The sequence below is a fragment of the Manis pentadactyla genome, chromosome 7, assembly GCF_030020395.1.
Source record: "Manis pentadactyla isolate mManPen7 chromosome 7, mManPen7.hap1, whole genome shotgun sequence".
NCBI classification, from domain to species: Eukaryota; Metazoa; Chordata; class Mammalia; order Pholidota; family Manidae; genus Manis; species Manis pentadactyla.
In genome coordinates, this window is record NC_080025.1 from 47,440,064 (window position 1) to 47,467,872 (window position 27,809).

Sequence of the window (27,809 nt, forward strand, 5' to 3'; positions counted from 1 at the left end):
GAATTTCTCCAAACACTCAAACCCTCTTTGTCTCTTCCAGGCCCTCCCTTCTCCTCTTTGCTGGCTTTGCGGAGTACGGCCTCTGGAGCTGCACAGTGACCAGTCACAGTATTAGGCAGAAGACAGACATAAGAGGGTGGACAGAGAATAAAGCCAGTGGAGCCCATTAAAAGCGACTCAAAGAGTTAATTAACCAGATAAGGCTAGAGAGCCAGAAAGGACTCACAGAGTTAATGAATTAATTAGCTGAAGTTTCAAAGGTCAGGAGTGACTTGGAATGTCTGGATATTCCTCAGATAGAGAAAAGTATCAGAGGAACCATATCTTCATTGTACCAAGCAGATCCTGCCATTGTAAAATCAGCCTGCAAAAAAGGCCCAGCTTATTCTTTAACTTAATCTATATGCTGTTCTTCCTCTTCCTCCAGCCCCTTGATTAAGTAACATTGTAACCAGGACAGAAGATAGACCTCCAAAATGTACATAAAGCTATCTAGATAAAGAATGCTGATTTCCAGACCAACACAGTCACCTAAATAACCCTATTCTTAAGACAAAATTTCAAAAGAATTGTAAACCACCTGTATACACCATGCCTTATGCTGACTCCTACCTAAAAAGCCCTATAAAACTCCAAACCCTAAACCCTTAAGTGCCGCTCCTCCGTCAGGTCACCTGCATTCCCCTTTATTCTAGTGTGCCACAAGTCTTCACTCTCTGTTCTACTCCAGATAGGTAAGGAGAGGCTGCTGAGAGCTCTGATCTGGGCCTGCAAGTTCCCATTGCCTGGGTGACCCAGGCAGGACTGCAGCTGTACGATCATGCTCTTCAGTAGCCTGCCTGAAAATCTCCTTTCTTTGCCTTTGGTAAATCCTCAGAACATAATCTCGCTCCATAGTGCTTTGCAGCTCGCCCAAATACTGTAGTGGGGGGGCTTAATTCCCACACTGTGCATATTCCAGCAGACACTGGGCACCAGGTGACCCCACCTTTAGGAGTTGGCAGGGGATCTGCCCTATGCCGAGCAGAGTTTGGTGAGCTTCCCTTCCTCCCTCTGTTCTCCCTTGCTCTCTGCTGCCTGCAAGTCAGCTACCATTCCCTGCTATTCTCGCTTTCCTGAATTCCTTCCACATTTTCCTCTCTGACTTCCCACATCTCTGAACCGAATTCTTTCCCAACAACAGTACTGCACACAATTTGGATTTGGGAACATCTGAGCCCCAGAACTTTAGTGTTCAGAGATCCGCTCTGAAGCTGAATGAGCATTCAGACAAGAGAAGAAGGAGAAGCTGACGTGTGAGGAAGGCCCGCGTCCCCCTGCATGCTCTGGAGGGCACAGCAGCCGTGCTGGCATCCCACAGTAAGTGTACCGAGACAGCATCAGCATGCTGGGGTTCTTCCAGTTTGGAAGTGCTGATTAAACAGATCTCTTGATGGTCTCATGCACACTTGAATCTCGGAAAGAGAGGGAGTTGCCCTAAGGGACTGTGTTTTCTGAGACACACACTTGCCTAAAAGAACAAAAGCCTTCACAGGGGCCACCAGTGTCTGCTCTTTCTAGAGAACTGGGAGCACATTGAGGCAGAAAGGACAGAGAGAGGGTAAAAAACTTGCCCACACCACACAGCAAATACCTGGTAAAGCTGAGATGTGGGTTCTGGCAGCCTGGTCCCAGAATCTGGGTTCTCCATCCCTTTTCCATGATGCCTGATCTGCATGCTCTATGCTTGTGATTCTTGACAGAAACTTCCGTCTTTATAGGCCCCTCTGAGAAATCGATCACTAGCCATGCCAGACTGCAAGGACCTGACCTCATGAGACGGGAACTCAGACTACCAATATGATTCCTGCTATTGCTGCAATCTAGCTGTGGAGATAAACCTTACACATCTCCCCACTTGGCTTTTAAAGTTTAGTAGAAATACACGATTTGCTTGCTACCACTTTGTTTTCTATAAAGCATTAACAAAATGGATGGGGAAATGGCCATGGTACCTCAGCAGTAGTAGAGGAAATTGTCACCAGAGTGTCACCAGGTTCTGTGCCTTAAAAAATGGAACTAAGCACAGCCATACCTCATATTATTATGCCCTGTTTTATTGTAGTTTGCAATAAATTGCATTTTGTGTTTTTTACCAATTGAAGGTAGTGGCAACCCTGAGTCTAACAAGTCTGTCAGCACTGTATTTCCAGCAGCATTCTCTCAGTGTGAGCCTCATTTTGGTAACTCTGGTGATATTTGGTAACTCATGTTGATATTTCAAACATTTTCCATTATTACTGTATTTGTTACTGTGATCTGTGATCAGTGATTATGACTAACTGAAAGCTCAGTGATGTTAGCATTTTTTAGCAATAATGTGTTTTTAAGTAAGATATTACATTGTTTCTTTTAGACAGAATGCCATTATGCACTTAGTAGAGTACAGTATAGTGTAAACCTAACTTTTTGTGCACTGGGAAACCAAAAATTTTATTTGCTCACTTAATGGCAAACTTGCTTTGTTACGGTGGACTGGAACAGAACTCACCAATATTGCCAGGGCATGCCTATATTTCTATCTACAAGTCTGCTTCTAAAAGTTGGTATCTTCAGCATATTTTAAAGCGTACATCACACATCATTTACTATTACGAAAAACTTATACTTCAGGTCAGGTTTATACCACAGTGGATTTTCCTGGAACCCTTTACTGCCTTCTGTACGAGAGGGAGGTAAAAGTCAGAACTTCAGTGTCAGACCCTCATATACGACACTTAGTATCACCACAAAATCAGTCAATAAGCAGAATCTAATCCACTATTTTAATATGTTTCCTCTAATTAACAATCAAGTGATTGCTAAAGTCTTCCAGGAGGACAAAAAGTAGCTATCCTTGAATTCAGTGATATTTTACATATATAGAGGGAAACTTACATGTTTTAAGTCAAATCTTATGCTTCAACCTGGGACCTTAGCAAAGCAAGTCTTGTGTGTGTATAACATGGACAGAAATTATTAATGGTATAAAAGGCATGATGATGAGCTGCAGGGCAAGCTGCCCCAAAATATACTTCTGTGGCATATTGATGATTTTGAATTAAAGTAACATAGCAGCAACCAGGGCCAGAAGGACACTTGGACCCTGCTCTGTCTTCCTGGAAGCAGGAGACCACCCTCCCTGCAAAGGGCACCCTCCCTATACTGGAGGAAGGAGGTCCTCATCACCGAAGAAGGAATTCAAGGCCGGGAAGGCGGTGTGAACAAACCCTCATACTTCTTGACTGATTTGGTGCCCCAACCCAAACATCTTGGCTTTGTCAGTTCTTCACAAATGTACGGTTTCTTTGTCTAAAAGGCATAAAAGCTGCCTGCTTTGGTCACTTCTCTGAGTCTCATATCTCTATGAACTCCAGTACGTACGAATCAACTTTGTTTTTCTCCTACTAATCTGTCTTTTGTTAGTTTAACTATCAGACCAGTCAAAGACCCTAGAAAGAAAGAAGAGAAAACTTTCCTGCCCCTACTGCAATACCTCTGTGTGAGGCCCCCCAGACCCGGCCTTTTGCCATGCTGACCAAGAGAAGGGGTAGAAATGGTTACAAAATAGGAATGAATCAGGGATAGGCTAGGTGGGTTTCACAAGGCAAAAGGAGAAAATCAAAATACAGATCCCAGAAGGGAGCAGGAAGGTTGAGGAGAAAAGCATTAAGGTGGTCTGCAGGTAGAGCTGGGGAAGGTGGCTCTGCAGGCTCACAGAGGAGAGTGGATGTCCAAACAGAATTTTGATCATGTTCTGCTCTCTTTAGCATTGATCCTATGCTGCCCTCCCGAGAGATTAGACAAAGAAATGGCCTTTTATCTGCCAACTCTGTTTCTTTGTTGCCCAGTTGGGCCAGGACAAGACTGGTGGGCTACATTCCAATTTCTCAAAGCAGATGCATCTTATATCCCGTGTGTTTCAGTAGGCAGGAGGGAAATAAAAGCATCACCATAGAAGCTTTTACTTAGTAATTTAAATTAGTTTTTTCAAGGAAAGACTAAAGTGAAGCAACATAATTAATGTTCTATTAATTCCTCCTTACGAGACCACTACTAGTATTCAGGCTCCAGTTAATTGCCGACATGACTAATGCATAAAATGTGCCACTGCAAATTAGAAACGCATATTGACAATATTGCATTATTGTCTGGCTTTTTATATTTATTACTTAAAAACATACACTCTAGTACTTATTACATCATTAAAGTTTTTATCACTTTCCCCATTTGCTCTACTCAGAATTGTAAATTCCTGACACCAGGGCCATGTACTCTATCAATCCTGGTTCCTATAACAGCATTGTATTTATATTAGACCCTCAATAAAATCAATTGAGCAAAATAAGACAGAGAGAGAATTATCTGTGAAAAAAGTCATCATTTATCATGGTTTCTTAAAAAATCATCTCTGTATTATCATTTTTAAATACTAGAAAAAAATCTTCAAAGTGATTTAACCCCAGAATGATGTGACTGACTTTTTAAGTCCCTTTAGTTATAATGATCATCAATCTTTTGCTATCTACAAGTTTTCCCTAAAGGTAAATAACCATTAATACAAGTTTCATATATACCTGATACTTTATTCATTTTTAGCTTTGGGTTTAATAAACAATGCTATTAATTATTAATCAGTTTTTTATAATAATATAAAGCATGTGTTGATCAGGGAAGGAAACAGGCAATCAAGAAGCTTATTCCAGATCATTTTAGACGGCAGCCCCACTGGGGCACTCACCCACTCATTAGGTTAATGGTCATTTCACATAATGTAAATTCGCAACATGAAAAACCAGTTCATGGAGGGAGGTGGCCCCACCATCCTCACTTTTGCAGAAGCCATCTGATACTTACAGGTCTCGGTTTAATTCGGGGCAGAGCAGATCCTGATCGCCAAACTTTCGCAGAAGCACATGGGCAAGTTTGAAGTCTTCACTCTCACTGCTGTTCGTCATAAGACAAAGGAAACAGGTGGCCTGTTAGTATTCACCCAACCGACAGACATCACAGGACAGTCTGACCTCGGAGTGTGCCTTGGTCAGACTGATCCGGGCAACTGTTCCTTGTCGTTCAGATAAAGCTAATCATTCCCTGTTTTTATGGGAAAGCCAAACCAGCAATGGGATTAAGACATCTCTTAAAATCACAGCGTTGCTACCACAGATATCCATTTTTATATACCTGATCTGTGACGTGTTATTTTTCTCACCTCTTCACTTAGTATTATAATATTACCATCTTTGGCATTTCTGCATGGCTTTTAAAAATAAATTTTAAAGGTGGCATAACATTATACCATATTATTTAATATAACATATTAAAATATATAAAATTATTCTCTTAATGTTGGAGCTCTGGGTTGTTTTGAATAGTCATTCTATTACAGAGTCATGTAATAAAACTTCCTATATTTATGGGGGATTTGTTTGTTTCTATATGTGAACTATATTAAACAACATTTTCTTAGTAAGAAGTCCTCAGTACAGAGCTTTATGTGTGCTCTAAATATACTTGGAAGTCTAGTACTTATTTTACTGGCTCAAGTCTCAGAAGTCGATTAATAGTTCAAGCAGTGTTGCACAGAACAAGGCCACTAATACTGAAGTTCCCTACTGAAGACTCCATCAGCAGGAAGACACATTATTCTCCTAGTTTGGGGGCAGGGTGGAAACAAGTTCTGCTTTCAATTTTATACACCAATTGTAAGAAACATCCTGACTTCAGAAAATGCACAGGAAAACATTTTAAACCTATCTAAATTAGACTGATTGGGAATGAGCTCATTTTAATTAATTAAAATTCTGAATTTTAATATTTATGAAAGAATACAGATTTATTACTTTCTAGACCTTACATCGTGTCATTTACAAAATGCTATTCAATAGACCTCATTGGGCACACTTACTCAAAAATAAAGAAAATTGATGTATTGTTGCATGATGGATAACTTACATATAAATGGCGGCCTCCAGTCTTTTTGGAAGGAAGCAGTACATGATTTTAAAAAATGTATATAAATGGTTTCTTTTAAAGAATTTACAAGATTAGCTTAAGAAATGTAGGAAACCATAATGTCCCTCTGACTGGGAGCTTGGGCTTGGAGGGGCTGTTCCCTTTGAAGTGCATCCCACATCCCTGCTCCTGGTAGGAAACTCCACAGCCAGTGTGAAGTTCTCAGGTCCTTCTCTGCCTCCTCCCCTCTCCTGTTTCTGCCACATGGCGCTGACAACATCCACACTGGTGCTGAACCAGGGGCTTCCTGTCATGGAACTCACAGCCCACAAGGGAGTGGGCACAGGCTTGAGACAGTAGTTGGAACACAGTAAATTCTCAAAAATAATTTGTTGAACAAACTGTAGTTTTACTGATGGGCTGAAATCATAGACCTTATCCTTCATCTATTATTTCACTTCTCTGAACTTGGTCTTCCCTGACCTCTTCCCTTTCAGAGAGGAACAATTTTAATGGAAAGGAAATTCTGACTCATTACACCAAAGTAGCTTTGTATATCTGCTGAGGGCAACTGTGTTCAGAACACTTACTGTACAGAAAGTTAGAATACCATCCCCACTATAGCATCCAAACCCAGAAAATGATGTATAGGAAACACCATCTTCCCCCACTGCATAAAATGCAAGAAAGATTTTTAAATATTCAGGTGTTTTACAGCTGGCCTAACATGATTTCCTACAGCCATGGCCTGAATCAGGCCATGATGAAACTTGCTGAAATTTACAACCAAGTTATGTCTCAGAAGCAGGCAGTGTGACCTCTGTATAAGCAGCCTTCAAGCTTCTGACAAGTGAGAAAACACTTTTACAAGGAAAGAGACATATTTTCCACTGAAATGTTGCCCATAAAAAGAAAACGTTATTTGTGGCATCTGTGGAAATACTCTGGATTGTTCTCTTTTGACCCATTTATTTAAGAACAAATAGGAAAGTTTAAAATATTATTTCCTGAAAAACAATAACAACGCATAAAGTAGTTTGCCTGGAATAATCACCAAGTGCAACTTTAAAAGTTAAGGTCAACTTCTTACTACATTTTTGCTTAGATATAGAGGTCACTGTGTAAAAAACAAAGCTAAACTGTAAATTTTCCCTGCTGCCATAAGATTCAAAGACTTGTTCTGAAGTATTGTTTCTCGGTTGTCTTCAAACTCTTGGCTGTATTTAAAGTGCTGTTAGGAGCCCATGAGGAAGGCAGTTCTGGGAGGAGGGAAAGGAATTGTGCTTGTGCATGGAAACAATCAGATCAATCATAGGAGACAAGCAACTGGCCATGGAGTAGACCCAAATCTGCAGATTTGACAGGGAAAAAAAGATCTTCACTTCAGGAACAAAGAAATCCTACAGGTTCGAGACAGAAAGCCTTTTGGTGAGGGAAAGAGACAGGGTGGCTGAGCTGAGGCAGGTCCAACTTCATGCCTGGAAGCACAAGGTGATGGACAGCCACCCACCACCTCTGAAAAGGACAGTGCTTGGAGAGGCCGGCAGCAAACAGGACCCCTCACAGGGCAGGGCAGAGAGCACCTCCTTCACTGACCCGGCCCAGTCCAGGGGGCCAGCCCAAGCCTGCTGGGAAGAAGGCTCACGGCTGCCAAGCGAATAGAACGGACACTCTGAGACAGACTGGGGACACTTTGGAGGACAGGAAATGTGTGTCAGGAAAAAATGCGCTATATGCTGGTACACCTGTACAAGCATTTCTTATAAACCATGAACCAAACTGTCTGACATGTGCGGTTCTGGTTACATGTAGCTAGGCAACATGTAGACACATACACATAGACATGCAGACATATATTTATATGTGTCCTTAAGTACAGGAACATGTCACCTCAGAGTTAAGTAAGGTTTCTTAAACTAGAAGGGAATATGGCATGTGAAGAGGAGCAGAATGTCCCCCAAAATATGGCTCTTTGGCATAGGATTATGTTGAGCTGGTTATTTTTTAAGAAACAACAGACACAGGAGAAATTCTGAAAACCACGTAGATGTCCCCCTTTTGTGAGGGAAATGTACACTGACACAGGCAATCTCCATTTGTGAGGGTGTCTGCCTCTCTGTACCAGGGAGGGGAGGAAGACTAACTTTCAGGGAGTGCAGAGCAGTGGAGAAGGCAGAGCCTTCAATCTACACAACCGGGTTTAGGAGCTTTTCCTGGCCTCCCCCACCACTGACTCCACAGCCCCAACATCATCTTCTGTCTTTAGCTGAAGATGGATCCAGCTGGTGGCTGGTCCATCTCAGGAAGTTACCCAGTTTTCCTGGGTCCCTAGCCTTGTATACAGGAGGCATCCATGCTAATAAACTTCTGTTTGTTTTTCTCCTATTAATCTGTTTTTTATTGCAGGGACCTCAGCCAAGAACTTACACAGGTAAGGGAATAGTGCCCACTAGATAAGTGGAAAAAGAGGAATTCTTCAATAAATGAAATAGCGAAATTTGGTGATCCATATGGGGAAAAAATTAATTTAAGTAACAGACATTAAAAGTACAAAATCTACTGCAGATGGTTTAAATATTAAAAGAAAAATTTAATGGTAGAAAATACGGCTTTAAAAATGTGAATACCTTTTTGATCTTGGCATGGGAAAATATTTCCCTACCAAGACAAAAAAGGACTGAAATAAAAACAGCTACTCTGTAGTCTGGAAATCAGCAAATATAAATAATACACTCAAGGATATTTCAGTAAAATAAAAAGTGATTGATAGCCAATGAAATAAGAATAGAATTAATTATCTATCCAAAACTTGTAGGCATTCTGCATTTGGCCATCACAACATTTCTTTTAAGAAATAAAAAGATAATGACACAAGGGTAGAAGATAACTCACAACACCCTTGTGAAAATGAGTGAGGGAAGCCTCATTGAAAGTGGAGCCGGAGACCTGCAGGGGGCGCTCTCCTGCGGGACCCACTCCCGGCTGCCTGTTTAACCCACAGGGAGAAGCAAGGTCATTCTTATCTTAACAAGAGTGGCCACTTTTCACATGGGAATTTTCTCTCCTGCTGTGGGTGAAATTGCAATATTTCCATAATCTCTCACCTGGCCTTAGTGCATCTCCGTATCAGTAGATGTTTACAAGGGGTGGAGAGAAGTAGTCCACCTCCATATTAATAGGTAATTATAAGGGGGAGCGGAGCTATGGCATATCTGGACCAGAGAGGTTGGGTGGGGTCCCTTTTTTGCAGCTGGGTCATGAGAGACACAGGAAAGCAGAAGTGGACAACTTGTAAGCAATAAACGAGTTTCTCTCACTTTATTTCTCCCTTTGACTGATTTCAGTTTCAAAGATAATTTCCCCCCCGGGAGTTACACCTGCTTTTAAGTGAAAGCAGGAAGATCTCTCCCTCATCCAGCATCCAGGCAGTAGCCCCCACTTGCAGCCAGGGAGGAACCTCCCCAGCCTCAAACTCTTGTTCTCCAGTGAACATTTGTTCAAATCCACCCTCCTCGAATTCCCTCCTAATACCTAACAAAGGCTGCCCTTCCCTTTGTCTCTGAACTTGCTATGGCTTGCCGTAGTTTTCATGTCCCAAATTGCAATTCTTCTGCTATTTCCAAATAAACTCATTTCGTTAGTAAAATAACTAGCTATCTTAAGGTTCACACACAACAGTAAAAAACAATTCATATGACCATATAAATAAATTATGTATAATAAGGGACATAAAGAAAAGGCAGAAACATCCAAAATGTAAAAAAGTGGACAGAACACAAACAGGTATTTCACAGAAGAGAAAAAGCAAAACATCAACACATAAACAGACATCCACCCTCATTAGTGGCCAACAAGATGTAAATTATGACCACAATAAGATACAAGGTTTTGGTTTTTGGTAAACAACCCTTTCATTAGCAACAATTGAAAATTCTAAAAGTACATGAAGCATTGAAGAGGATGCATATTTGCAGAATCTCTTACCCAGGGCCAGCAAGTGAAAACTGCTATAACTGTTTTGGAAAAGTTTGGCACTGTCTCCTAAAACAGGATATTCACATACCCTATGCAACTAATTAGCAATTACACTCCACTGCATACACCCTTGAGCAGCTCTTATATTTGTACAAGAGACATTTATTAGAATGTTCATGCAGTACTATTCACAATTTAAAGAAGTAACTTCTAATGTCTATCATTAAGAGAGATGATTAATACATTGTGATATGTTCATACAGGGGAATATTGTGCAGTATTCAAAAAAAAAATGATATACAGTGACATGTAACAAAATGGAAGAATCTTAGTGATGCAATGTTAAGTGAAAAAGACCATTCCCAAAAGCATGGTATTCTTCTGTAAACCTAATGACAGATAAAGAATTGGAATGTGTTTAGACCAGTGACTGAGGTATTAGATAATGGAAGACTAAATATAAGGCTGTCCTGGCTGCTACATGTTTCATGGATGCTGTTATAAAATTAAATTCAAGTAAACAAACAGACAAAATAGTCTCTGTTTGGCCAATTCAACATATTAGAAGCTCTGAGGAGTTTGCCAAAAAGTAGACTATTAAACTTGGATTAACAGCTCAATTAATCCCTGTGGGAATATGGAATCTCTTTCTGTGGCACACGAAATTCATATCCAAAGGAAAAGTGCTCCCTGAAACAGCCATTTAAGAAATGCCATTGCAAAACTAAACCTGACTACCTCACCCTCCACGAAATGCCATTGCAAAACTAAACCTGACTACCTCACCCTCCACATTTCAAAGCCTGTTTGCAGGAGAAGGTGTTTGCTACTTGGAACTCTTAGCACTTGCTAGAACACATGAACACGTTTGCAGATGACCTCATTACTCTGCACACTGACACACTTCTTCCTCTGTCTGGAGAAACATTCTTCTCCCACTTGCCTGGAAAACACCTTGTTATTACTCAGCACCTGATTCAGGTGCCATAGCTGCTAAAAGGTCTCCCCGGATGCCCAGCTGTGTCCCCATCCAACTGGGGTACAGCCCTGAACCGGGCATCTGTGCCTCTACAAGCATCTATGACGCTTCCTGTTCTGTCTGTTTGCAGGGTTTTTCCCTCTTCTAGACTGTAAACTTTCTCAGTGTGGAACAGTCTTTGTAGATATTCAAGGAATGAGAATTAGTACCAGAAAAAGCTAAAAGTGTATTTTCAGTCCTGCTGCTACTAGACTGTGTCAACTGAGTTACTTACCTACGATCTCTGAGCTCAGTGTCTTCAGGACTTTGTCTCACTGAGTTTCTGCATTTATTTATTTATTTTTTATCTAACCCCTCTAAGAGGGCAAAGTTCCCTAAAGGTCAGTGATGCAAAAGGCACTGAAGCCAGCTGGGTCAGTTCATCCCCAGGTAAGAGGGAAGTAAAATGCATCTTAAATTCAGGGCTTGGGACAGAGTGAAGGAAATGAATTCATTCATGAGTGACTATTTAAGGAATGCCTGCTTGCTGCTGGGCAATGTCCAGGGACAGGGCATATACAGCTGAGCTGAAGTCTCAGCTGTTTTATTTGCCATTTCTTTTTCTCCCACTGGTCTGTGAGCCTGAGTATGATGTAGGAAGACACACAGGGGATGCTAGTAGGGGACAGTGAGCTGGGGTGCCCCTTGGGTAGGACTTTGTAGAGATGACGTGTAAGATGAACTGAGAAGGAAGCAGCCACACCAATGAGTGGGGCTGAGAATGTTCTCTGGGTTACATACTGGATCGGCAGAGGTAGACGTTCCAGGACCTGCTGAGTGCCCAGTGCGAGGGTGGACCAGGGCTGCCAGAACCTGAGACCTAAGAGGCAACCAGCACCTTTTGGTTATTCTGCCAAAGAAACATGTTCAAGAACCTCTCGGTGATCGTGGTGTGCCTCCCCCACCTCATTCAGAAGCACAGATGATGTGTTAAGTCCACTCCAAGGTATACTAAGAATAAGAATAATTACCACTAACTCTCACTGGGAGCTTCATTTCTGCGAGGAAACAGGCTGTTTGCTTTCCATTCATCTCACTGAATTACCAACCAAAATTAAGTGTTGCTGTTCTCTCATGTGATGGAGGTACTGTGTACATGGAAGGGAGATGCACACATATACAAGAATGTAAGTAATGAGATACCCACCAGGAGGGCTGACAGCCTCTAGGCAACATCGCTGAGATACGACAAGAAGGAATACCCTCGCCACATTCCAGTTCCCATTTTGCCAAACACAGTGGGTGTTTTCGAGATGACAGAAAGCCAAAGGACAGAATACCAACAAGCTCTGTTAGTCTTCAATTAATGTTAATTTCTGACTCTCTTTCTGCCGATAGCAGAAGGGCCTGCTTTTTAAAGAAAACCGAGTTCTTCTTTTGAAAAGTGACTAAAAATGTGGTCCATCCTAATGCTATTTGACACAGAAGATGTCATGAAAATGTGTTGTGGGTGAATAGGGTTCCCCAAAATCTTGTGTCCACCTAGAACATCAGAATGTGACCTCATTTGGAAATGGGGTCTCTGGAGATTAATTACTTAAGATGAGATCATACAGGATTAGGGTGAGAGTTAAATTCAATATGGCTGATAAGAAGATGGAAATACAGTCACAGACACACAGAAGGAAGGCTGTGTGGACACAGGGGTAGCCGCTGGAATGATGCCTCCCCAAGGCAGCAATGCTAACAGCCAAAGCCAGGATGCCGGCAGCATCCAGAAGATGGACGAGGTAAGGGAGGATCTCTCCCTAGATCCTTTGGTGGGAGCACAGCCCTGGCTACACCTTGATTTTGAACTTCCAACCTCCAGAATTATGGGAAAATAAATGCCCATCATTTTAAGCCACCCAGTCTCTGGCACTTGGTCACTGCGGCCCTAGCAAACTAGACAGAAAGCTGCACACATCCTGCTGACACACAGACAGGCAGGAGTGAGGCAGAGCAGGCCCAGCCAGCTGCGTGGGCCCACCAGCCCCTAGTCTGCTCACAGAGAGCTAGCATGGAGTCTTACTTATTCCTCAATGCCTTTTTGTGATTGGGACTAGGTGAGAGGCAGGGGGAGTTTGGTGGTGGCCGTGCACATGGCCACAGGCCTGGGTGATGCCCAGGCTGAGGTAGGACCGTGGGTTTCCCAGTGGGGTGAACTTAGTGGCTTATCAGCACCCTCCCCTCCTGTCCCAGAAGACGGGACCACAGACTCTCCTACAGACATTTTAAATTTCCGTGGTTCACGCTCTGTTTGCTGCCTTGTAGTAGAGCCTTGTCCAAGTTATTTTCTGGAAGACTTTTCCTGCCACATTTTGTTTCAGTTGTTTAATTCACTCAATAAATATATAATGAAATAACCCTTTCTAGACACTGTAGCAAGAACATGAGGTACAGGGATGACGAACACTGCACGTCACCCTGAAGGAAGTCATTGTGTGGGAAGGAAGGCAGGAATCTCTAGCACTAGGTAAGCCACAGTGAGATCCACATGGCTCAGTGGACACAGGGCAGGCAGCAGAGGCCGCGGAAGCAGGAGGAGAGCACATAGGAGCCAGTTTGGAAGAGCTCCTATTTCTCTGCGAAAATTAGAGTGGTGAGGTGGAGAGGTAACTTGTGATTTCCTTACACATGGAGAGCCGGACATACCATGTAGGACAGGTCCTTCTGAAGAACCGAGCACAGGGGACCCTGAGGCCACTGAGGCTGCGGAGGGGCCTGCAAGGCCTCATAAGCCAGGCTCTTATGTGCAGACCTCACCCCATGGGCAACAGGGAGCTACTCAATGATTTCTACGTAGTCCTTCAGACTGTATCCCCTGCAGGTGTAGAGAACAGAGAAGGTGTGTCCACGTCTGTGCTGGAGCTACTGGACTCATCGAGTAATTGCTGGCTTCCGGCTGCGTGCAGCCTGCTCTGGACCCACCTGCCTCAGCCCTGAGCAAGCCCAGAGGCCCTGGCACCTCTCTGGCAGTTCTCCGCAGGGAGAAAGTCTTTCTGGAGCCCTCTATAAAAGGAAATCAGCTAGCAAATTGACTCACAATAAAACTGAGTCAGAACATGGGCCATGAACTGGCTGCCAGAGCCCAAACCAGCCCAAACCACACTGCATCTGGTGCCTCTCCTGGCAGCTGTGTAAACGCAGTGCCTGACAGCAAGCACCTTCCTGCAGCCGCAGAGCCCTGGGCAGGGCAGGCCCGGCTCCCCACCTGGCTTCCAAGGCATTTAAGCTGGAGATGGTGGGGCTTAGGCTGAGCACCAAAGCCCCACGTTTTCTGGGCCCACAGAGCAGAAAATCCTTGGTGAGCTTCCCAGTGCTGGCTGCTCACATCACTCAGAGGAAGATCCAGCTGCAAGAGAACCTCTCCAGCACATTGCTTTTGGCTTATGTTTCATGAAAATATGGATTCTGCAAGAAGTTTTAAATAAATTTAATGTAGGTACACAATTACATTTCCCAACTTTAAGATTCTAGGAACACGAGGCTATATGGAGAATTGTCAGTGCACAGGTAAGAGAAGATTTGTATGTACTGTCCAGGTCAACACAGAGCTAATACACCTAGTGATTTTTGAAAGCTACATGCAGGTCTGAATTATACCCCTATTAACCGGGAGCTACTCTAAGGAGAGAATAAGGAACTGTAATGAAAACATTACCTGTCACCCCTGGGATTGCTCACAAACACTATGCAATGGGGATTTGCCCAGATATGAAGCAGCAAGTATGGGAGTATGTGAACCAGGGGCCTTGTGTGTATGTGTGCATGAGTGTGCATTCATGTGTGTGTGTGTGCACACGTGTGTATGTGTGTGAAGGGAAAGGGCAGAAATATAGCAGTGAGGAGCTGCTGTACGTTGAGAACCATCTTGTGCTAAGGTCCAGATCATGATGCTCAGATTGCATACAAATGGGACTGCCACATCATTATCACCCATACTAGGAACCTTCTGGGTGAGAGGGTCACCCATACATGGTTAATATGCATGCCTAAGATGATAGGTATCATCTGAGCAAACCAGGACACATGGTCAACTGAATAGGGAACCCAGCACACAGAAAAAAAGCAGTGATTTCAATGGCGAGTTCCTAATAAGAGCCATCATAGAGGCAAAAAAGGGGCCAGTCACACCCCTAATTATTGACCATCACAGCAAACAGGAAAGAGCAGTAGAAAAGTAGGGAAAGTTTCCATCCATATCAATGATCTTTGGCAGATCGTACTGTCTCCTGCATGACGAACTACAAACTGAAATAAACTACTACTCAACTAAAATAAATACTAAGAAAATGTAAACTTGTTCTTTCGTATCAAGTGTGAAATTAAAGATCCAAAGAGGAGACATGCTGTCCCTGTGGGAATGTCTCTGACAGGCGGGGCCCAGCATGAGAATGGGAAGGTCAAAGCCTGGAGAGGGAGGCTCCCAGGCTTCACACTGTACGTAACGTGAGAAATAAGAACAAGCAAATATCCTCCTTTGAAAGACTTAGAAATGGGAGAAAATATTAAAATATCTCTAATTCTCAGACTCAAAATAATTTTGGAATGCATCACTTCTATGAAAGGTGAATGCATGAGAGCAGGAAAAAGTGTTTCCAGATAAAAACCCCAATCACCAAATTAGTAACACAGTAGGGAAAGTGAAGGGCAGTCTGCAGCCAACTGAAAACAATGTCCGCGAAGTAAACACCCTGTAGAAGGAGTCTCACTGGTCTCAGAAGCAAAGGACAGAAGTGAAAGCAGTGTGGAGAATATTGGGGAGGGAACACTGGTCAGAAGCAGTGACAGAGTGGGACATATGTTTATAATACCTATGATATTTAAGGCATTCAACACATAAAGTGAAATTTTAAATCACCAACAAAATAATTGAGAACATTCAATCTCAATAGCAATCCAAGAGCTGCCTGGTAAAGCAGGTTGGATGAAAAAGAGTGGGGATTTGGAGAAAGGAGCTTTCTCTCTCCCATGAATGTAGGGATTTGGGCTGGTTCTGTTCATATGCGCACAGCTTCTACCAAGAACACTGTCTGGCATATAGTGGATGCATAATAGATACTTGTTGAAGAAAAGAATCAATGACTTTATGGGACTGTAAATTAGTACACGTTTGTGAAGGTAATTTGGTAACATCTACCTTGAAAAACACTGATGCTTTTTGCCCCAACAAACTTCTGTTGGAAATGTGTGATAATTAAAACAAGTGGACAGTGGCATAAATTCCAAAAGATATTCTTAAACAGGAAAAATTACTTAAATAACCTATATGTGCCCTAAAATAGAGATGTTTAAATAAATTGTGACACCTCCATGCCAGACATGAAGAAGGGTGATGCAGTTGCCTTCCTCTACATAAATAGATAGGCAGGTGCGTTTTGGAGTAGAAAACACAGAACAAACAGTATTCCAGTGTGACCTCATTGTCACAACAAATAAAATTCACATATTTAAAAGTATCATATATGACATGGTGAAGATCCCATATCAATATGGTGACCGCTTTTATTGTTACTTTGGCCAGCCTGCATCATCTACTACTTTCTTCAGAGGACATGTTTTATAATTAAAAAGTTAAAAATAGTTATAGCTCTTTGATACGTGAGGATTGGGACAGAAATCTAAACATCTGGCCAGACCACAACCATTAGAGGATTTCTTACATGTGGGTTCATTCATTTAAAGCACTTTGTAAAGAAGGATGTAAGGAGGCAAACAGCACAGGTGACAGGAGAAGACAGGAGCCCACTGGAAGGAACACTGGGGGCAGGTATGACTTCTCCAAACAAACCTGGCTGAGGCAGGGTCCTGCTTTTAGGGAGACCCAGACTCTCTGGAGCATAAAGACATGCAGAGGAGGAAATGCATCATTAACCAAAGGAGATAAGAAGAAATGGAGTGGTTTATTACTGATTTTTCCTTTTGTGTCTGTAGTTGTTTAAATCTAACTCCAAATTACACATCGTCAGAAAAACGACACAACAAATATTAGCAAGCACTCAGAGTCCAGTGAATTAAGCTCATTATTTTAATAAAGGTATATTTTGGGCAAAAGTGGAACAGACAGTATCCCCTGGCTGTCCTCACCATGAATAGCCTGTGCAGTCACAGCACAGGCACCACTCAGTCCCTATGCACGCCCCCAAAGTGTGAAGAAGCATCGTGCAGGTGCTCAGTGACCATAAACTCAACTAAATCTGGACGGGAGCCAGTCAACTGAGGGGCAGGATTTGGGAGGGGGGCCAGGGTCCCTCTACTAGCTGCCCAGGCCCTTGTGGGTGAAACAAATCCATGAAAGCTCTGAGAAGGTCCTATGTAAATTCATCTGGTAGCAGAAATTGACCTGGTCTGAATGGATTGGCACCAAACTGCAGCTAGTCTGGCCTGAGGGTTTGCATGGACTTGATTCCATTTAGAGAGAGAATGGGATTATTTCTTTGCAGGGAAGCAACCTGGTAGGTTTTATGCAATATACCATCCAATATACTGACTTGCTGAAATCCTCAAACTCCTGGGACATTCCTAGTCCTCCTGGTTCCTACTCAAGGTCCATGGGCCACTGTGGGCCTACCGACCACTCGTCAGCCAGCAGTACCATGTCCCCCTTTTACGCAAGGGACCACATGCCCTTGGGAGCTAGGGTCCCAGGGACACGGAGGTTGGAGGCCAGTCTGGCCTCATGTGCCCCAGACATCTGCCAGGAGACACAGCCTGGAAGAAGCAAGAGCTCCCCAGAGCTTACCTGCACACATGCAGGGCTCCAAAGTAATGAAAACACATGTCTGAAATTCTTAAACGTATCAAAGTTTTTGGTATTCAGAATCTGTCTTGACATATTTTGAAGTAAAAAGGGGAAAAGAAAAGGTCCTTACCTGAAAAAGTAAGTTTCAGCGCTGTCATAATGGCCGGGCATTAGTTTGAGGGGTGGGTAGTCAATGGCCAAAGGCCTCACCATGAACAAGCCCATTGCCAAGGCCACAAAGAGCATGGGCAGCAGCAAGTCGGACAGGGCGCCCTTCCAGGCCCGGCACGTGTGGCTCAGCCGTTTCCTCAGCAGGGCCACCATCTGACTGGCCAGAAGTGGGCCACCCTGCATGGTTGGAGGCCTGGCCCGGGCACCACCTGTGGGGACAGAGACACACAGCTGGCCTCAGCCCACTGGGATCACAGCTACCCTGGCCCTTCCCTGGCTCTGCGGTCCCTTGGTTGATTCACACATGACCCAGGGCAGCTTTAAAGCTGGAGCACCAGGTCTGACTCCAGGCTGATGGAGAACACTCTGAATGGTTAGGGACAACAGGACATCCCATAACAGCAAGTGGTAAGGACAGAGTTCCTCTGTAGATCTCAATCTGGCCCTGCTTTGGAAGGGCTATGGGCAGACAGCAAAAGATAAAGTTAAAATAAGACTCATCGTGTTCACAGGGCGCTAATTGCGCACAGAGAGCAGGTTGTCCTGTCATCCCCAAGCACGCTGAGGCATGGGTGGGTGCAGAGAGGCCATGTCCCACTCAACAAGGCCTTCTGTCCACCTGCCCCCTCCCTGCTGGCACTTCCCTCCTCTGTGATCCCACTGAGGTCCTCCCTGAGGAAACCCCCAGGCTACATCCAGACAGGATTCAGGAGGCACCACCCGCCCCAGTGCGGGCAACTCGCTCCCCCGCTGAGCCCAGGCTGTCCCAGAGGCAGAACAGCCCCTGAAGCCTCCAGTTCAGCGCCCCCAGCCCGTGAGGCCTTAGCAACCCTGCCCCCTCCCCTTCCATGGAAAATCTAAAAACGGCCCTCAGAAAGCACGGGTCCAAAGGTACAATCGGAAATGGGGCCATGCCTCATGGATATCCTGGTCACCTTGCCAGGCTCCTTCTTAGAGGGATCGTCTGGGGACTCCACAACATTCTCCACAATAAACCTGTCCCAGTTCAGGCCAAACAGCTGAGGAGGGCAACGTTTATGCCCAGCATGAGGATGAGAAGTTAGGAGAAAAACTAGAGGCAGAGTCGAGGATAGCAGCCTTATTCCGTGTCTGAGCGCCGGACAGCTCTGGGGAGAGGACAGACTCTCTGGTGCTGGATCCTACTTAGTGAATTTGCCTGGTGATAAAGGAGTGGGAGCAGAAGCAGAGGACGGCTGCTTCTGTGCCCACTGGCCCTGCTCAGGGATGACCATCATGAGAAGCACTGTGGGGCGGGGAAACTTTAACCTTTGAACCCACAGAGACCTGGCTTGGAATCCAGTCTCAGCCACCAACATGCTATGTGACATCTGGAAAATTACCTGACCTCTCTGACTCTCATTTCCCTCAGTTGTAAAATGGAGATTTATAGTATTTTCCCTCTAGGTAAGATTTTCTCTCTAGGTAATCTTAAGTAATTTTCCCTGTAGATTATTATTATCTCACTGCACCAACAGAACAGGTATAATGTTGACCTCCAGTCATAGTAAATGCTTGTCAGACAGGCTCTACAACTCTGTGTGGAGAGGCTTTGCTCATATTAAGTAAATTTTCACTACCTTCTTATATATGTGAATTAGACATAAAGGAGAAAACTAAAGGCTGAAATCATTTATAGTTATGAATCAACCACCTATCAAATAGTCATGACTAAACTCACAAAGGCATTCATATGAATAATTTAACAGACAAAAATAAAATGCTAGGCTAAATTGTTACAAATCATCTTATTTGACTTATGAGCACAATTATATTAAAGGACTCTAATTACATCTCTAATTATGCATTCCCATTTACCCTGACCATCTAATTGCTTAGGGAAAATGTCTAAAGAGCCGTTTATTTTTTTTTGGTTAGGGGCTTCAATTGTTCAAACACTAACATCTAGTGAGGAGTAACTGGAAATGTCAAGAGTCTGCAGGCACCCCAGAATATGACCTCCATATCACCGAGTTCTTCCAAGTGTTCCAGATTTCACAACAAAGCATTATAAATGTAATACCTTCAAGTCAGATTTTTTTAAAAATAAATCCTCCAAAAGAAAAATGGGCAAATAACGTGCAGGAATGGGCAGTCCACAAAAATGGTGCAAAATAGCCAATATGTGATTTTTTAAAAATACATGAACAAGAAGGCGGAGCCAAGATGGCGGCATGAGTAGAGCAGTGGAAATCTCCTCCCAAAACCACATATATCTATGAAAATATAACAAAGACAACTCTTCCTATAATAAAGACCAGAGGACACAGGACAACATCCAGACCACAGCCACACCTGCGAGAACCCAGTGCCTCGTAAAGGGGGTAAGAAACAAGCTCCGGCCCGGCGGGACCCGGGCACCCCTCCCCTCAGGTCCCCATGGGAGAAGAGTAGGCAGAGCGGGACAGAGAGAGAGCCCAGGACTGCTGGACACCCAGTCCCAGCCATCTGGGCCAGAGCGCAGACACAGTGCATGCACGGGGCCCTGGATACTAGGGAAACAGGGCAGCAAGAACGGTGAGCGGGTACCAGAGGCCTGGTGCCGGAGGATATAAGAAAAGCGAGCGGCCATTTTTGTTGTTGTTGTTGTTGTTGTTTTGTTGAGATGAGTGCTTTTTGGAAGTCTTAAAGGGACAGGGACCCCAATACTAGGGAAACAGGGCAGCAAGACCAGCGAGCGGGTATTGGAGGCCGGTGCCGGAGAACAAAAGAAAAGTGAGCAGCCATTTTTTGTAGTTGTTGTTGTTGTTTTGTTGAGATGAGTGCTTTTTGGAATTCTTAAAGGGCTAGGGAACCCAATACTATGGAAACAGGGCAGCAAGACCGGTGAGCAGGTGCCTGAGGCTGGCGCTGGAGAATAAAGAAAAACGAGCGGCCATTATTTATTTATTTATTTACTTTTATTTATTAATTTTTTTTTTTTTTTGTGGTCGTTGTTTTGTTTTGGCGGGTGCTTTTTGGAAGTCTTAAAGGGGCAGGGTGGGACACAATCCAGAGGTAGGGAATCTGGGGTTCTCTGGGCACCCTAACCCTGGGCTGCAGGGAACAGGGAGGCCCCTTACGAAGATAAATAGCCTCCCAGCCGCTCCTGCTCCAACGCGACTCCACCACTTTGGAGAAGAGGCCCAAACCAGGCCATACCCACAGCAACAGCGGAGATAAACTCCATAGCAGCCCGGCAGGAAGAAGAAACCCTGTCTGCGCGCAGCTACCCAGCACAAGCCACTAAAGGTCGCTGTTCTCCCAGGAGAGGAGGGCCACAAACCAACAAGAAGGGAAGTTCTTCCAGCCATCGCTCATCCCAGCTCTGCAAACTATTCCTATCACCATGAAAAGGCAAAGCTACAGGCAGACAAAGATCACAGAGACAACACCAGAGAAGGAGACAGACCTAGCCAGTCTTCCTGAAAAAGAATTCAAAATAAGAATCATAAACATGCTGACAGAGATGCAGAGAAATACGCAAGAGAAATGGGATGAAGTCTGGAGGGAGACCACAGATGCCAGAAAGGAGATCGCAGAAATGAAACAAACTCTGGAAGGGTTTATAAGCAGAATGGATAGGATGCAAGAGGCCATTGATGGAATTGAAACCAGAGAACAGGAACGCATAGAAGCTGACAGAGAGAGAGATAAAAGGATCTCCAGGAATGAAACAATATTAAGAGAACTGTGTGACCAATCCAAAAGGAACAATATCTGTATGATAGGGGTACCAGAAGAAGAAGAGAGAGGAAAAGGGATGGAAAGTATCTTGGAAGAAATAATTGCTGAAAACTTCCCCAAACTGGGGGAGGAAATAATTGAACATACCACGGAAATACACAGGACCCCCAACATAAAGGATCCAAGGAGGACAACACCAAAACATATAATAATTAAAATGGCAAAGATCAAGGACAAGGACAGAGTTTTAAAGGCAGCTAGAGAGAAAAAGGTCACCTATAAAGGAAAACCCATCAGGCTAACATCAGACTTCTCGACAGAAACCCTACAGGCCAGAAGAGAATGGCATGATATATTTAATGCAATGAAACAGAAGGGCCTTGAACCATGGATACTGTACTCAGCATGACTATTATTTAAATATGATGGCGGGATTAAACAATTCCAGACAAGCAAAAGCTGAGGGAATTTGCCTCCCACAAACCACCTCTACAGGGCATCCTACAGGGACTGCTCTAGACGGGAGCACTCCTAGAAAGAGCACAGAACAAAACACCCAACATATGAAGAATGGAGGAGGAGGAATAAGAAGGGAGAGAAGAAAAGAATCTTCAGACAGTGTATATAACAGCTCAATATGGGAGTTAAGTTAGGCAGTAAGATACTAAAGAGGCTAACCTTGAACCTTTGGTAACCACAAATTTAAAGCCTGCAATGGCAATAAGTACATATCTTTCAGTAGTCACCCTAAATGTAAATGGACTTAATGCACCAATCAAAAGACACAGAGTAATAGAATGGATAAAAAAGCAAGACCCATCTATATGCTGCTTACAAGAAACTCACCTCAAACCCAAAGACATGTACAGACTAAAAGTCAAGGGATGGAAAAACATATTTCAAGCAAACAACAGTGAGAAGAAAGCAGGGGTTGCAGTAATAATATCAGACAAAATAGACGTCAAAACAAAGAAGGTAACAAGAGATAAAGAAGGACACTACATAATGATAAAGGGCTCAGTCCAACAACAGGATATAACCATTCTAAATATATATGCACCCAACACAGAAGCACCAGCATATGTGAAACAAATACTAACAGAACTAAAGGGGGAAATAGACTGCAATGCATTCATTCTAGGAGACTTCAACACACCACTCACCCCAAAGGATAGATCCACCAGGCAGAAAAAAAGTAAGGACACAGAAGCACTGAACAACACAGTAGAGCAGATGGACCTAATAGACATCTATAGAACTCTACATCCAAAAGCAACAGGATATACATTCTTCTCAAGTGCACATGGAACATTCTCCAGAATAGACCACATACTAGCCCACAAAAAGAGCCTCAGCAAAATCCAAAATATTGAAATTCTACCAACCAACTTTTCAGACCACAAAGGTATAAAACTAGAAAAAAATTCTACAAAGAAACCAAAAAGGCTCACAAACACATGGAGGCTTAACAACATGCTCCTAAATAATCAATGGATCAATGAACAAATTAAAATAGAGATCAAGGAATATATAGAAACAAATGACAACAATAACACAAAGCCCCAACTTCTGTGGGACGCAGCGGAAGCAGTCTTAAGAGTAAAGTATATAGCGATCCAGGCACACTTGAAGAAGCAAGAACAATCCCAAATGAATAGTCTAACATAACAATTATCTAAATTGGAAAAAGAAGAACAACTGAGGCCTAAAGTCAGCAGAAGGAGGGACATAATAAAGATCAGAGAAGAAATAAACAAAATTGAGAAGAATAAAACAGTAGCAAAAATCAATGAAGCCAAGAGCTGGTTCTTTGAGAAAATAAACAAAATAGATAAGCCTCTAGCCAGACTTATTAAGAGAAAAAAAGGATCAACACAAATCAACAGAATCACAAATGAGAACAGAAAAATCACGACAGACTCCACAGAAATACACAGAAATATTAAAGACTACTATGAAAACCTATATGCCAACAAGCTGGAAAACCTAGAAGAAATGGAGAACTTCCTAGAAAAATACAACCTTTCAAGACTGACCAAGGAAGAAACACAAAAGTTAAACAAACCAATTACGAGCAAAGAAATTGAAACAGTAATCAAAAAACTACCCAAGAACAAAACACCCGGGCCAGATGGATTTACCTCAGAATTTTATCAGACACACAGAGAAGACATACTACCCATTCTCCTTAAAGTTTTCCAAAAAATAGAAGAGGAGGGAATACTCCCAAACTCATTCAATGAAGCCAACATCACCCTAATACCAAAAAACAGGCAAAGACCCTGCCAAAAAAGAAAATTACAGAAAATATCCCAGATGAATGTAGATGCAAAAATACTTAATAAAATATTAGCAAACCGAATACAAAAGTATATCAAAAGGATCATACACCATGACCAAGTGGGATTCATCCCAGGGATGCGAGGATGGTATAACATTCGAAAATTCATCAACATCATCCACCACATCAACAAAAAGAAAGACAAAAACCACATGATCATCTCCATAGATGCTGAAAAGGCATTTGACAAAATTCAACATCCATTCATGATAAAAATTCTCAGCAAAATGGGAATAGAGGGCAAGTACCTCAACATAATAAAGGCCATATATCATAAACCCACAGCCAACATTATACTGAACAGCGAGAAGCTGAAAGCTTTTCCTCTGAGAACGGAAAATAGACAGGGATGCCCACTCTCCCCACTGCTATTTAACATAGTACTGGAGGTCCTAGCCACAGCAATCAGACAAAACAAAGAAATACAAGGAATCCAGATTGGTAAAGAAGAAGTTAAACTGTCACTGTTTGCAGATGACATGATATTGTACACAAAAAACCCAAAAGACTCCACCCCAAAACTACTAGAACTGATATCAGAATACAGCAAAGTTACAGGATACAAAATTAACACACAGAAATCTGTGGCTTTCCTAAACACTAACAATGAACCAATAGAAAGAGAAATCAGGAAAACAACTACATTCACAATTGCATCAAAAAGAATAAAATACCTAGGAATAAATCTAACCAAAGAAGTGAAAGACCTATACTCTGAAAACAACAAGTCACTCTTAAGAGAAATTAAAGGGGACACTAACACATGGAAACTCATCCCATGCTCGTGGCTAGGAAGAATTAATACCGTCAAAATGGCCATCCTGCCCAAAGCAATATACAGATTTGATGCAATCCCTATCAAATTACCAGCAACATTCTAGGAAGAATTAATATCGTCAAAATGGCCATCCTGCCCAAAGCAATATACAGATTTGATGCAATCCCTATCAAATTACCAGCAACATTCTTCAATGAACTGGAGCAAATAATTCAAAAATTCATATGGAAACACCAAAGACCCCAAATAGCCAAAGCAATCCTTAAAAAGAAGAATAAAGTAGGGGGGATCTCACTCCCCAATTTCACGCTCTACTATAAAGCCATAGTAATCAAGACAATTTGGTATTGGCACAAGAACAGAGCCACAGACCAATGGAACAGACTGGAGACTCCAGACATTAACCCAAACATATATGGTCAATTAATATTTGATAAAGGAGCCATGGACATACAATGGTGAAATGACAGTCTCTTCAACAGATGGTGCTGGCAAAACTGGACAGCTACATGTAGGAGAATGAAACTGGACCATTGTCTAACCCCATATACAAAAGTAAATTCAAAATGGATCAAAGACCTGAATGTAAGCCATGAAACCATTAAACTCGTGGAAAAAAACGTAGGCAAAAACCTCTTAGACATAAACATGAGCGACCTCTTCTTGAACATATCTCCCCAGGCAAGGAAAACAACAGCAAAAATGAACAAGTGGGACTATATTAAGCTGAAAAGCTTCTGTACAGCAAAAGACACCATCAATAGAACAAAAAGGAACCCTACAGTATGGGAGAATATATTTGAAAATGACAGATCCGATAAAGGCTTGACGTCCAAAATATATAAAGAGCTCACACGCCTCAACAAACAAAAATCAAATAATCCAATTAAAAAATGGGCAGAGGAACTGAACAGACAGTTCTCCAAAAAAGAAATACAGATGGCCAACAGACACATGAAAAGATGCTCCACATCGCTAATTATCAGAGAAATGCAAATTAAAACTACAATGAGGTATCACCTCACACCAGTAAGGATGGCTGCCATCCAAAAGACAAACAACAACAAATGTTGCTGAGGCTGTGGAGAAAGGGGAACCCTCCTACACTGCTGGTGGGAATGTAAACTAGTTCAACCATTGTGGAAAGCAGTATGAAGGTTCCTCAAAATGCTCAAAACAGACTTACCATTTGACCCAGGAATTCCACTCCTAGGAATTTACCCTAAGAACACAGCAATCAAGTTTGAGAAAGACCAGTGCACCCCTATGTTTATCGCAACACTATTTTCAATAGCCAAGAATTGGAAACAACCTAAATGTCCATTGGTAGATGAATGGATAAAGATGTGGTATATATACACAATGGAATACTACTCAGCCTTAAGAAGAGGGCAAATCCTACCATTTGCAGCAACATGGATGGAGCTGGAGGGTATTATGCTCAGTGAAATAAGCCAAGCGGAGAAAGAGAAATACCAAATGATTTCACTCATCCGTGGAGTATAAGAACAAAGGAAAAACTGAAGGAACAAAACAGTAGGGGAATCACAGAACCCAAGAATGGAGTAACAGGTAACAAAGGGAAAGGGACTGGGGAGGATGGGTGAGTAGGGAGGGATAAGGGGGGGAAGGAAGAAGGGAGGTATTAAGATCAGCATGCATAGGGGGAGTGGGAGAAAGGGGAGGGCTGTACAACACAGAGAAGGCAAGTAGTGATTCTACAACATTTGCTATGCTGATGGACAGTGACTTTAAAGGGGTTTATAGCGGGGACCTGGTATAGGGGAGAGCCTAGTAAACATAATATTCTTCATGTAAGTGTAGATTAAAGATAACAAAAAAAAAGAAAGAAAGAAAGAAAAGGGGGATTACTCCATGATAGGATAAAACTAACTGTAAATCAACAATTAATGCATGCTTTAAATATCCTTAATTTTGATCACTTAAAGGGTGTCAGATGATTGGCTATGGAGGTACACTTTTCTGATAATTATCCTTTCTCTAAAAAAAAATAAAAAAGAAAAAGCAGTTCCTGTGTGGTGACTTCCAATGAGTTCTACACAATGGTATAAAGAGCAGATCAAAGTGTGGGCAAAGGGTCTGTTTGTGTTTATATAGAGGATCAAAGCGTAATTTGGCTACCCAGAAAATGAACTAAGATACGATATGAAGAAGAACTTCCAACATCAGCACTCTCTGGAAGAGTCATATCAGAAGATGATCATCAAAAAACCTAAACAAAGATCCAGGCGATGCTGCAGTTGCAGCTGCATTCATCCCACCAGTTCCTGTACTTGCCATTGGAATGAAGAAGGAGATATCTAACCTGGCCTGTGTATACAGTAAAACAACAAATTTGACTGGATCTACACTGTTGGAACTCAACCAAGAATTAGGAGAAGTGCAAGTTGCAGCGCTCCAAAATCCTACAACTACAGACTATCTACTGTTAAAAGAACATATGGGATGTGAGCAGTTCCCAGGAATGGGTTGTTTTAATTTGTCTGATTTCTCTCAGACTGTTCAAGTTCAGTTGGACAATATCCACCATATCATAGACAAATTTTCACAAATGCCTAGGGTGCCTAACTGGTTTTCTTGGCCTCACTGGAGATGGCTGGTAATTATAGATCTGCTTTGGTTATGTAACTGTATTCCTATTATGTTAATGTGTGTGCACAATTTAATTAGTAGTTTAAAACCTATACATGCTGAAGTTACTCTACAAGAAGATATGTCAAAGAAATAATCAATCTTCCCATGTTTTCTTCCATCTGCTACCTCTATAGCTTTTCTTCTTCCTTCCTAATTACAACCCTTAAATAGAATTCGTGCCTCATATCGAATTTACTGAGTATCATAATTCCTCCAAGTGCTAAAGATACCTCAAGACAAATGCTGGGCATAGAAGCCACAGGGCATAAATCTGCAAAGAAGTAAAAAGCTAACCTTTTCAAATAATATGGCTTCTCTCTCACTTACCAACTTTACATTTCCCTGTATGGCCCCGGAAGATGACTGGTTAGCCAGAGACAGGTAAGATTCCTCAAGGGAGGAACAACCTAAGACAGGCACAGTCACAGGGGGACCATCAGGTGAGAAATTGGGGATCAACAGAGGTGAGGCTTAGAACCTCACCCCCCCG

The 27,809-nt window shown here is 42.7% G+C and overlaps 1 protein-coding gene across 2 annotated transcripts in view; it reads right to left on the reverse strand.

Moving 5' to 3' along the window:
• The window catches only part of ABCA13 (ATP binding cassette subfamily A member 13), a 390,923-nt gene that overhangs the window by 140,295 nt on the left and 222,819 nt on the right, over positions 1–27,809 (reverse strand). For both annotated transcript variants that reach the window (XR_008998757.1, XM_057505338.1), the window contains exons 43-44: positions 17,821–18,070; positions 4,876–4,965 (exon numbers count right to left, since the gene is read on the reverse strand). Coding sequence is in view for 1 of the 2 variants with exons in the window: in XM_057505338.1 (XP_057361321.1) it covers positions 4,876–4,965; positions 17,821–18,070 (340 nt within the window). In the remaining variant the exon portion in view is untranslated. The remainder of the gene's footprint in view (positions 1–4,875; positions 4,966–17,820; positions 18,071–27,809) is intronic.